Raw genomic sequence first — 12,234 nt, forward strand, 5'->3', positions numbered from 1 at the left:
ACGCAAGGCTACTTCTACAGTGAGAAGTACCCAGTCCCACAGGCAAGTTGGCCACTAATCATACTAACATGCGGCCACATGGAAACGAGGAACGGTTTTAGTCCAATGGGTCTCCTCAGTAAGTTGTTAAAACTCATCTTTATGATGAATAAAATTAAAGCTGAGTAACGCTTCTTGGACTTTTTTAGGGTTCCTATGATATTGGAGAACATTTCAGAAAATCTGTGTTCATTGAGAAAGGTGATCTGTGCTTCTACAGACACTGGGACTAAACTGGAGCCAGGCGGTGGTTCGCATTTACTGTCATCCGAGGGTTCAGCTGCTGTCGGAGAGAAAGAGAAACAAATGGGAGAACACAGGACTTTTCCTAAAATTAAAGAAGAAGCATGGGACCCAGAACTTGACAGTTTAGTGAAGCATGAGGCGGTCGATGTTTTCAGAAAGCAAGTGAAGCAAGAAAAAGGTGGATTTGAGGATGAAATGGAAGACAGTCTGTTGAGAGAAGTTATGGAAAGAACTTGTTTGATGCCAAGTATTTCAGAATATGACCTCCAAGATTTGGAACAGCAAGCCAAAGAAGAAAAACATAATGCTATTTCTCACCAGTTTTCTGAGGTACTGAATCGAGAGGGAATAATATACTCATCAGCGGGTGGCTTACTTTGTTGTACAAATGCACAGAGAACAAATATTTTAGTTTTTCGTTGGTCTCCACTGCCTCTATTCCGTTTATCCGCTGTAAAGCAGCCACAGACACATGCAAGCAGTTGTGCCTGTGTGCTTCAGTGAAACTTTATTTAAACATGCAGAGGGCAGCGCTAGCTTGTGAGAGCCACGAGATGGAATAAGTGCAATTGTGTAAGTGAGAGAATTTGCTGCTTTACTGCTTATGGTTTTTTTTTAAAGATTTATTTATTTATTTATTTATTTATTTATTTATTTATTTATTTATTTATTTATTATGAGTACACTGTAGCTGTCTTCAGACACACCAGAAGAGGGCATCAGATCCCATTACAGATGGTTGTGAGCCACCATGTGGTTGCTGGGAATTGAACTCGGGACCTCTGGAAGAACAGTCAGTGCTCTTAGCCACTGAGCCATTTCTTCAGCCCTGCTAATGTTTTTATATGATATGTTTTTATATGACAGGTAATAGTTTTGGGGGGATTCTTCCTAAGCGTTTACTCATCCATACTTGATTGGGGGACAGGTCTCACTCCTTCAAGTAGAAATTATTTGTTAGGGTGAATGGGTGTTTTGATTTACAGGCATCCATACCGTGACCTGGAGATCCAGGAAACTCCTGTTTCCTTCTGAATTCTTATTAGCTTGTAAATACTGAAGATACTGATCATTTCTGAGGTTTTTTTCTTTTTCTTTTCCTTTTTTTTTTTTTGCAACAACAAATTTTATTATAGATTTTGAAAAGATTGTATAGGTTTAAATCTCTAAATTTCATTATAGAACTAGAAACCCAGTCATATATAATTCTTTGACTTTTGCAGCAGTTTTTTTCAGTTGTTTCTATTGAGTATATAAATGTACATTGTTTTAACAATTTCAAAATATTCTCATTCCAACTTTTTGTGACCCAGACTCCCTTTTTAGAAAACGCTGTCTTTCACTTACATGTGAAATTCTATAGAAATTTCTAATTAGATATGCACTTTAATATTTTATATAATAGAGAATTATGCTCATTGTTTTGATTTGACTGATATCTTTTATATCAGTTATTGACAATTTATTATGTAATGATTAGCATCATTATTTTTATTATTTAAAACTGCATTTAGAAGGCATCAAAACCTCAGTCAGTTAAAAATGAATTTTAATAGCTTTATTTATTTATTTTTTTTGGTTCTTTTTTTCGGAGCTGGGGACCGAACCCAGGGCCTTGCGCTTCCTAGGCAAGCGCTCTACCACTGAGCTAAATCTCCAGCCCCGAATTTTAATAGCTTTAAATTAGCATGTTAATTAAGGCTATTTTAATTTTATTTTAATTTTAATTTTAATTTTCCCATTACCAAATTAAATATGAAGCATTTGGGGAGTTATTTCTTCATATTTCTTCTTGATTTTGTGTGTGTGTGTGTGTGTGTGTGTGTGTGTGAAGGGTAGTTCGCTTCTTGTTAGGGACTTGATTCCTTGGGATTGCTAAGTTTTTGTAAAGACCCTCCATATTCAAACATCAACAATAGATCAAGTAAGTAATATATCTAGTACTTTTTCAAATTTTTTTGTAAAACACTGCTTTATTGAAAGGTAATGGGGGGTTGGGGATTTAGCTCAGTGGTAGAGCGCTTGCCTAGGAAGCACAAGGCCCTGGGTTCCGTCCCCAGCTCCGAAAAAAAAGAACCAAAAAAAAAAAAAAAAAAAAAGAGAGGTAATGTACTTATTATGTATTAGTTTTTGGTATTTTTAAGTCAATATATGTGAAAAAACCCATTACTTGTCTTGGTTTGTACAGACTTTTCAGCGTTGTACAGACTGTCACGTATTGGAAAGTCGAGGAGACCCAGCTTGACCTTGACTGACCCTTCAGTGCGCAGTTTGTTTTCTTTTGCATGTACACTCTACTTGAAATCTCTTTACCTAACTTGCCTGCCTTTTAAACTAAGTTCTTTCTCTTTGATTATGTTTAAAAACCTTACTCTTCTTCCTTTCCCTCCTCCATGGACATATGAATATGCTTTATACGTCTGCCTGTTAGAGGAGAGGAGGTGTCTCAATGCTTCTACTGAAACCAGCTGAGAGTATAGAATCAATCATGCAGGACGTTAATCTTTGAAATCCATTTTTTTTTTTTTAAAAAGCACTTATCTCCCGATGATGATGAGAAAGACTCCTCTTACATCATTGAAAGTGATGAAGACTTAGAAATGGAGATGCTGAAGGTAGGTTTGAACATAAGAAAAAGCTACTTCAAGTTTTGTTTTTATAAAGGACACTTTAATAATTAAAATATCATTCAGTTCTAAATCAGATGCCAGCACAATGGAGTTCATTGCCATTATTCAATGTTAGGCTGTAATCTTTTCAATTTACATTTCCTAATATGTAAGTAGCCTCGGGTGTAGCATGGTGAGTTCTCACATGAGTTCTGTGTCCTCGTACGCCTCTCTCTGGAATCTGGGCAGTGACCAAGCCCTCTAGCAGGAAATTGATTTCTTGTTCTTCATGTATTTGCTGCATTTTTTTTTTTTTTACTAATTCGATCACTTATAGTATATGGTTTTCCTTACTTCTTGTTTTTAAATCCCGATTACATGTAATTTTATCATGGCTGTTTACTGTGTTATGTTATCAAAATTGAAGTGTGGATCTGTGCATTTCTATCACTCAATCTCCAGCTTATCGAGGGCCATACACCTTGTGTGGACAGGAGCCTCCCGACCGGGAGAGTAGGGAAAAGCACGGTTTAGTTGAATCAAGTGAAAAACGAAAAGGAACAAAGTATGCTTTCGTGTCTACCTTTCAACCTGTCCTTTTCAGCTTAGTGTGAGTTTTCTTTTTATGAAATGAGAGTGCTTTTCTAATCCTTTAGTTTTGAATTCTAGATAAATAAGGATAAACAAGGATGGGGATTCCTAATGAACTGTAGATTTGAGGCCTCTCTTCTCCCCTGGTGTCCACTGCTAACATCACAGTTTACCAGGGAGCCTGTCTCCTGTTTAAGAAATCTGAGCTTGGGCTGGAGAGATGGCTCAGTGGTTAAGAGCCCCGACTGCTCTTCCAGAGGTCCTGAGTTCAATTCCCAGCAACCACATGATGGCTCACAACCATCTGTAATGAGATCTGATGCCCTCTTCTGGTGTATCTGAAGACAGCTACAGTGTACTTATATATAATAAATGAATAAATCTTAAAAAAAAAAAAGAAATCTGAGCTTAATCACAGCCTATCTACTACTTATCCATTTCTCTGGTTCAAGTGGTACCATGTGTAGGATACTTGTGGGCATCTGTGACATATATTATCCACTCCGTAGCTCTGCTCTCTGGATATGTTGGTAGAGTTAAAGAGCTATAATGACCTCTTTTTATCCCCTCGCTTTTCTTTTATAGGATTGAAATATTACACTTCTAAGGAAATTCTTAAAACCAAACTAAAAAATACAAGGCCTCATAAAAAGTAAAGATAACTTGGGTTAAATGAATATTCTATGTCACTCCTGAGTAACAATTTTACAGATAATTTGAAATAAACTAATATTCTTGAAATAGGGTAGAAGATCCGTGTCAAACCCCTTTATGTCTTTCCTGAAGTTATTTGGGTCGTCTTTTACAATTTCGAAGTACAGTTACTGCTTGCTCATAATGTAAGCCTCATCTTTCCTCAGGAAAATGCAATTGACATGTACAATAAACTTACTCTAAAAATAGCACTAGAATTTTTCATTGGACCACTTAGAATTCTAAAACATAGAAGTCCAAGAAAAAAAAAAACGGTTAAATTAAGCAAAATTTAAATGTATGATACATTTCCCAGAGGCCGCCCATCATAGGCTATTAGTGAACCTTGTTTTCGCTGGCCACGCTCTATCCTGGCCTCGTGCCTCGGAGCCATCCTCAGCACACATCCATAGAGGAGCTCACACATGCTCTTTTGTGCTGTTGTTTGCACATCTGCCAGTTTGCAACGAAATTGTAGGCTTTGTTAATAACACTCCTTTGTCCTTGGTAAAAAGATACTGTATTGTCAGTGTTCTGCTTCAAATTTCCTTTAAACTTCCAGTCTTTAGAAAATCTAAACAGCGATGTGGGGGAGCCCACTCATTCCAAATGGCTGGAAACGGGAGGCAGTGTGAACCTTCCTCCCGAGGAGGAAGATGGAGACGGAAAGGAAGCCTTCGAAGAGGAGCAGGAAGAAGAGGGTAAGGAACAGGAAACAGACTCACCTCTCCCCGACTTTGATTTTGTGCCAGTTTTCCCGTGTTTGGAAGTTTTACAGGTTGGTGGCGTGCAGCTACTTATCAGTCTATGAACCAACCGTTTCATTCCTTAGTGTTGTCTTGGGAACTGCAGTGGATGTACCCTTTAGTCCCAGTGACAGTGGTGAAACAGTTACTAATTGCTTATGTTGACTGCCACTGTAAACGATACCAGTATATGCGGTCTGTTAGCCAGGAGCTTATGGTTTATACAGGCGCCACGCCAGAGAACTTCCTTCCATGAAATTAAATGTATAGAATAGTAAATGAGTGTGCAAATGATAGAATTGTCACCTAAGTATAAACTGTTGGTCATTTTGTCCACTTTGTAGCCTTCCCAAAATGTCAGACTCTCAGTCTACTTACTATATATTGTGGTGGGAAAATGTGGAAAGGTCAAAATCATTTTGTCGGTGGAAGGTATTTATAAATGTGCCGATGAGGTGTTTCCCTCTGCTTCCCTTTATGAAGTGTGGCCGTCTGATTGTTAAGATGTGCGACAGTACTCTCGTGTGTAATGCCAGCTTATCTAGAATCCGTGCTTTCTCCTTTCATGGCCGCTTGTGAGTCTTTGCATCTTAAGACGGACAGTGGTGGGCACTTTGGGAGAGCTAACATAGCCCACCACGTGGTACAATTAAAATATTTGGCTAAAGATTTAAGTAGCTATATTTACCTAACTAAATTGGATAGGTAGCTAAATTAGATCAAGGTAACAGAATTTAGGGAGCTAGGTTCAGTTTTAAACAGCTAAATGAAAATTTTATTTTTTCTGTATACTTAATTTGGGATACTAATGTAATTTATTTTTTATCATTAATTGAAAATTACTTCCAATATGAAATTTTTATCAGCATTTCTCTTGCTTGCTTTGGTTCGCTTCATTCTGGATTTTAGCTTGTGCACGTTTCCTGATTATAAAATGCTCGTTTTTCCATTATTGCTGAAGTGTGAAGCACGAGGACAGTTCTAGGACATTAGTGGTGATCGAGGATTTGCCTGGTGTCACATTAGTTATCTCAGAGCCCAGTGTGACTAGAATGGAGACAGTGGCATGTTACCCATCACTCTGTTCTTTATGAGAAGTCAAGCAAATGCCATTTTCCTTCTCTTACATAGTATGGTTGTTTTTGAACATAAATGTCAATTTGTCATTTTATTTATTTTTAAGACCATTTATTGCCAGAACCCAATGCAAAGCAAATTAATTGCCTCAAGACTTATTTCGGCCACTGCAGTTTTAAACCGTGAGTGTGATCTTAATTAATTATATTATGTACTTACAAATAACCCATTCCCATGTCCTAACAGCAGCAGCCTAATTTTACTGTAGTCATACATGCCAGATTTATATCATATGCAACTGGGAAATTATTTGAAGTATTAATTATATAAGTTTCTTTGTCCTTTTAATAGGGATGGAAGCAGTTCTTTTTCTTTAACTGGGTGGTTCTATGTAAAAACTCTCTCACTGCCGAGCTATCTCTTATTGAGTATGAAATTAGAGGAAAGATGCTTCCCTGCCTGTTTTCTGTGGGTGTCCCAAGGCACACTGTTGTGATTCTCTGAGAAAACAGTTTGAGAAGCTGATGGTTTACTGTTTTAATATCTCAAACTCTATTTACACCTAAAGGGCTGTCTTAGTCAGTGTTCTGTTGCTGTGAAGGGACAACACGACCACAGCAACTCTTACAAAAGAAAACATTTCATTGGGGCTGGCTTGCTGGTTCAGAGGTTCAATCCATTGTCATCATGGCAGAAGGCATAGCAGCCTGCAGGCAGACATGGTGCTGGAGACAGAGCCGAGAGTTCTACACCTTGATTGGCAGGCAGCAGGAAGAGAGCGTGAGACACTGGTCATGGCTTGAGCTTCTGAAACCTCGAAGCTCACCTCCAGTGACACACTTCCTCCAACAAGGCCATACCTAGCCCAACAAGGCCACACCTCCTAATCTGCTCAGATACTGCCACTCCTTGTGAGCCTATGGGGAGCATTTTCATTCAGACTATCACCAGGGCACCCCAATAATTAGAAACAATGAGATGAACACAAATTTGATTAGGAACAAGTACACTTGAATAAGACCAGTAAGAAAGTAAAAATCTAAACAGGGTTTTCCCAATTTTGAGATTTTAAAATAGATTCCATTGAACCTTTTTTTTCCTTCTTTTAATAAACCATAGCCTATGTACAGATGAGCACAGATAGATGTATAGAGAAGTAAATTCTGTTAACGCAGCATGCTGATGTAGACAGCATTCAAATAAGGATAGACTGTCATCTGTATAAGCTGAGGATCTCATCTCCAGTTGATTCCTCCTTGAACCATCACTTTACATAGGTCTCGTTTCAAACCTACAACATTCATCTTACTTATTTAAGATACTGACTCTTTGGTCTATAGCACAAAGCTGGACATTTATTTTATACTTTAGATATGTGTAATAAAATTAAATACACATACTATATGGAAACTCATGGTTATTCAGTCAGTCTGAATGAGAAGGTAATCAAATGATCAAGTTTTTTTCTCTCAAAGTTCTAGGACTTGCATATATTTCTATAGGAAGCTTCAAAAATTCTGAAGGAATTTATCGGAGAGCAGAACCTAAATAGATTTGAACCTGTGCACTGGATACTATTGATAAAACATTTTTGTACTTTCCAGGGTCCAGTGGAAAGTCATCCATTCAGTATTAGAAGAAAGAAGAGATAATGTTGTCGTCATGGCAACTGGTAAGTTATACTTAAAGTAAATAATTTAATCATTTAAAAGTCATGAAGGGTTTAAAGTGCTTGATCTTTCACAAAGTTAAAATACAGGAAGGAGCGATGGGGCAAAGCTTTCAAACTTATGCATGAATTACCGTAAAGCCCACTTACTCTGCTACACAGCACACGGTAAGAAGGAAGTAAGGCATGAAGTGTTTCTTTTAATTTTTTTGTGTGTTACTTTTATTCAAGGATACGGAAAGAGTCTGTGCTTCCAGTATCCGCCCGTTTATACAGGCAAGATCGGCATTGTCATTTCGCCCCTTATCTCCTTAATGGAAGACCAGGTCCTCCAGCTTGAGTGAGTAGTGCTTTTATTGTTACATCATTGCCTTTGATAAGCAAAGTGGAGAGAACATGTCAAGACAGGGTCTTACTACAGGCCTCGCTGGTCTCTTCTCCCTCAGTCCAGTGCCCCACCACCCAGGTGTCCCCCTCTGTTCTAGAAATGCCAGGTGATAAACGTGAGTCCCGTTCACAGGATCATGTCTTGGGAAGTGGCTTGATCTTCTTTATCTTTATTTTTTGAGATAGGGTCTTGCTGTATATACAGGATGGTGTCACTCTGTCTTCTTGCCTTGCCCTGGGGCTTACAGAGCATGTACTACCATCCTGACTGGACTTCTTAGTAGCAAAAGAAGCGTTAGCGGAAGAGTTTGCATTCATCCTTGAGTTCTCTAGTTCAAGGCTACCTGATTTCCCTGGTCAGGTTTTAAAAGGACTGATGGCTTTATGCTGGTTAGCTGTCTCAAAATTCTTTTTTGTTCTGCTGTCTGGGCTCCTTATAAAACATAAAACAATTTTATGTTTTATAAGGAATGTGTCAAGTTAGCAAGACACAAAAGAAAGAACATTAGGAAGACGAGAAGTGTATACTGTGAATCTTTTTGAGAGTGAAGTTAATATGTTTAATGTGTGTATTCATGTAGAGCATTTGTCTCTTACAGAATGTCCAACATTCCAGCCTGTTTACTTGGATCAGCACAACCAAAAAATATTCTAGGAGATATTAAATTGTGAGTAATTGTCACATGATGATGTAATATGTATATAAAGTAAAAGAATTTTGTATATATTTTTATTTATTGTATGAGTAAATTGTCCATATTTAAAAACATACTTTCAAAAGCTTTGCTTTTGAAATTATAACATAGTTCCATTTCTCCCTTTTCTTTCTTCCTTCCAAACTTTGCCAAACCTTCTTCCTTGTTCTTTCTTAGACTCATGAGTTTTTTCCCACTAATTGTCATTACAAGGACATATGTAGATAGATATGTATTACCACGTGTGATTACCACGTGCAATCTGCTCAGTTTGCACGTTGTTCCTAGTGTGCCTGTGTCCAGGGCTGACCATTCAATACTGGATAACCAATGAGTGTTCTTGTCTCCTGAGAAGAATGCTTCTGCTCTTTGCGTCCATCTTTTGCCTACATATCTTTGCGTAGGACTAGGGCCTCATTAATTTTTTCTTAACTGAATTTCTCATTGTGTAGACATTCCACACTTTGTTTATCTGGTACGTGATGAGCATTTGAGGATTTCCTATTTAGAGTTTGTAATATCAGGAGTGTACTGAACCTTCATATTACAAGTTTCAGTTTGAGTTTATGTTTTCAGTTCCGTTGGGTGTTTCATTTCATGTTTAACTTTTTAGGAAACTGTCAATCATTTTGAGAGCGCTTCCACCATCTCTCATCCCCAGCACCGTGTGTGTGTGTGTGTGTGTGTGTGTGTGTGTGTGTGTGTGTGCTCGAGTATAAGAGAGAGAGAAAGAGGGAGGGAGGGAAGAAGAGGCGGGGGCAGAGTCCCATTGCTCAGCACCACCCCTGCCATTTCTTAGCCCACCATTGGCTTTGGCCACTCTGAATGAATCTCATTGTACTTTCAATTGTCTTTTGCCAGGGACCGATTACGTTGAGCATCTTACCCTTACTGCTGTGTGTTTATCTTTGTGGTAGTGTCTGTTCCAATCTCTTGACACTTTCGTTTTTTTAATTCTGTTTTGGTGGCAATTTCTATATTGTAGACAGAAATCTCATATTTATATGTACTTTGCAGATGCTTTGCTAGTGTATGGCCTTTCTTCCTCTTTTAGTAATTCTTTTGAGGAGTAGTAGTTTTTCAGTTTGATAAAGTCTAGTTGCTAGTTTGTTCTTAGAGATTTGGGTTATAAAGTTGGCATGTTTTCCTTTAAACATTTCACAATTTTATGTTTGGCTGTATAATTTACTTTTAGCAAACACTTTTATATTGTGTGATGTATTGGTGTTTTTTCTTTTTCCTTATAAGGCTTTCCAGTTGTCTCTTCTCCACTGGATTGCCTTTGTGCCTTTCTCAAATAACGAGCTGAGTAGGCATGTGCCGACTACTTGCTGAGATCTGCTTCTGTGGATCTGCCTGTCTGTCTTGCCTGGCTACAGTAAAAGCCTGGAAGTCTGGATTACAAGCCCTCTGGTTGTGCTCTTTGTTTTCAGGGTTGAGTTAGACTTCCTGACTGCTCTTTGGTTCCATGAAGGTTCCAATGCCCACTTTTTAACTGAGATGTCCTGAGTCTGTCTCTATAAGGAAACAGCTAATTTTTAAGTACCTGGGCTAAACTGGAGTTAACTGCCTCGTCTCAGATCAGTTTCCTAGAAGGAGAACTGAGTCCAAACCTGGGTAGAGTAATGTCAGATTTCTTTTTTTTTTTTTTTTTTTTTTTTTTTTTTTTTGGAGCTGAGGACCGAACCCAGGGCCTTGCACTTGCCAGGCAAGCGCTCTACCACTGTATTTTTTTGTTTCTTACAATAATTAGAAAACTATATTTCCTGGAGATAAAGTAAAATGTATTGTATACCTAATAATGGTTAGTGTGTAATAGATACTAAAATATTTGTGGAATGAATGAATTAAAAACTTAAAGAACTTTTTATATTGAAAATTAAGTTTAATTTGATCTCTTTTTTATACGGTAGAGACATATCATAAGTAATTTCTAGCCTCTTTTATTAAAATTGTCATAATAACAAACTAACAATATAATATGAATTATCATACATATAAATAATACGTATGTATATATGATATATAATATGCATATATAACATAATTCAAAATATAATACAATAAGGTAATGCAATCCAAATTGATAATACAAATACAATAATAATTTAAGCAACGAGTGAGTTTTATCTTAAGGATAAAGGAGTCTCACATGGCTCCTGCTGAGAAAACTGGGCATGAGGAGTCCAGGAGACCTTCCTGGATGTGTGTTCTCTTGTGACGTTTTCTCTCTGAAGAGGTCCGTCACCAAGTAGAGGAAGCAGCTCTGCTTCCCCCGTGACATGTGCTGAATGGTTGATCTCAAGCAGGCCATCATATCCTACGAGGGGCTGCCTTCGACTGAGTGTCGTCGTCGTTGGCAGAGTACATAGAATAGCTGGGATTGTAAGAGAGGATCCCACAGAGAACACGGAGTCTGGGTTTTAGTTCTCACATGAGGTACATTGGTTTTGGATAATAGGCAAAGTTTATAAAGTCTTGATCGTTTAACTTGGGTATTTTGTTTTGGGACTGGACTGTTAGAAACCATAATTTGGCTCATAATTCCAGCTTAGTGTTGGATGCCCCATGATAGGGATCGCTATATTTTACCTTGATTTAGTGAAAATCTGAATATGTATGCATAACATTCTTTTGGTTTTTAGAATCAGTATGATGTTGTTACTCATTGGCTGCCTTTTTTTTTTTCTCTATTTCAATTTCTGTTTCTGTTTTATTTGTCTTTACAGAGGCAGATATAGGATCATCTACATAACTCCAGAGTTCTGTTCTGGTAACTTGGACCTACTCCAGCAACTTGACTCTAATATTGGTAAGTAATGAAATAGGACTTTGGTGAGTACAAAGTAACCCAGGCATGGTTGGAGACTAGATTCCAATTTTGTTAAAGGCTTATTTCAAACATTTGCTCCTCTAGGAAATCTCTGACCAATTTGATGTTTGTCCCACTTTGTAATACCGGATAGTTCCTCATTCCATGGAGGTGGGACTCCAGGGTTAATGTTACATTTTTATACAAGCGCGTGCATCCCTGTCACGCTGTCAACTCTTTTGAGATTTCTCTGCTCTTACTGTGTTCACAGTTGTCTGTTCTGTGCAGTTGACTGATCGCCGACTCCTAGAGTCTGGGATTTGTCTTGTTTCATATTCTGAGTCTAAAAGAAATCAGTGTAGTGGTTCCCCACTCTGGTTCATAATAATCACCCTCCACACTTTAGAATAATGCTGTTGAAACAGCTTACTTCCTAGACAATCTAAATATAAGATTAGTCAAATGCTCTGATGGTGTTCATGTTGAAACATTGTTTTTATTGTTGTTGTTGTTGTTGTTGTTTTTGGTGGTGGAGGTGTGGTCAGATTCAGCTAAGAGCTCCAAAGGAAACAAATGCCATCCACACTCGAAAACTTCATTTGAATTATCCAACCTATCAGATTAAATTGTTTTCCCAATTTGTAGGGCTGTTTTTTTAAGAACTAGGTGT

General features: G+C 37.9%; 1 protein-coding gene across 6 annotated transcripts in view; it reads left to right on the forward strand.

Moving 5' to 3' along the window:
* The window catches only part of Wrn (WRN RecQ like helicase), a 136,400-nt gene that overhangs the window by 52,425 nt on the left and 71,741 nt on the right, over positions 1-12,234 (forward strand). For all 6 annotated transcript variants that reach the window (XR_005494933.2, XR_005494935.2, NM_001427071.1 and 3 more), the window contains 8 exons: positions 189-615; positions 2,820-2,900; positions 4,741-4,879; positions 6,108-6,183; positions 7,606-7,673; positions 7,902-8,010; positions 8,657-8,725; positions 11,482-11,564. Coding sequence is in view for 4 of the 6 variants with exons in the window: in NM_001427071.1 (NP_001414000.1) it covers positions 189-615; positions 2,820-2,900; positions 4,741-4,879; positions 6,108-6,183; positions 7,606-7,673; positions 7,902-8,010; positions 8,657-8,725; positions 11,482-11,564 (1,052 nt within the window). In the remaining 2 variants the exon portion in view is untranslated. The remainder of the gene's footprint in view (positions 1-188; positions 616-2,819; positions 2,901-4,740; positions 4,880-6,107; positions 6,184-7,605; positions 7,674-7,901; positions 8,011-8,656; positions 8,726-11,481; positions 11,565-12,234) is intronic.

This window comes from Rattus norvegicus, chromosome 16 (genome assembly GCF_036323735.1).
Source record: "Rattus norvegicus strain BN/NHsdMcwi chromosome 16, GRCr8, whole genome shotgun sequence".
NCBI lineage: Eukaryota > Metazoa > Chordata > Mammalia > Rodentia > Muridae > Rattus > Rattus norvegicus.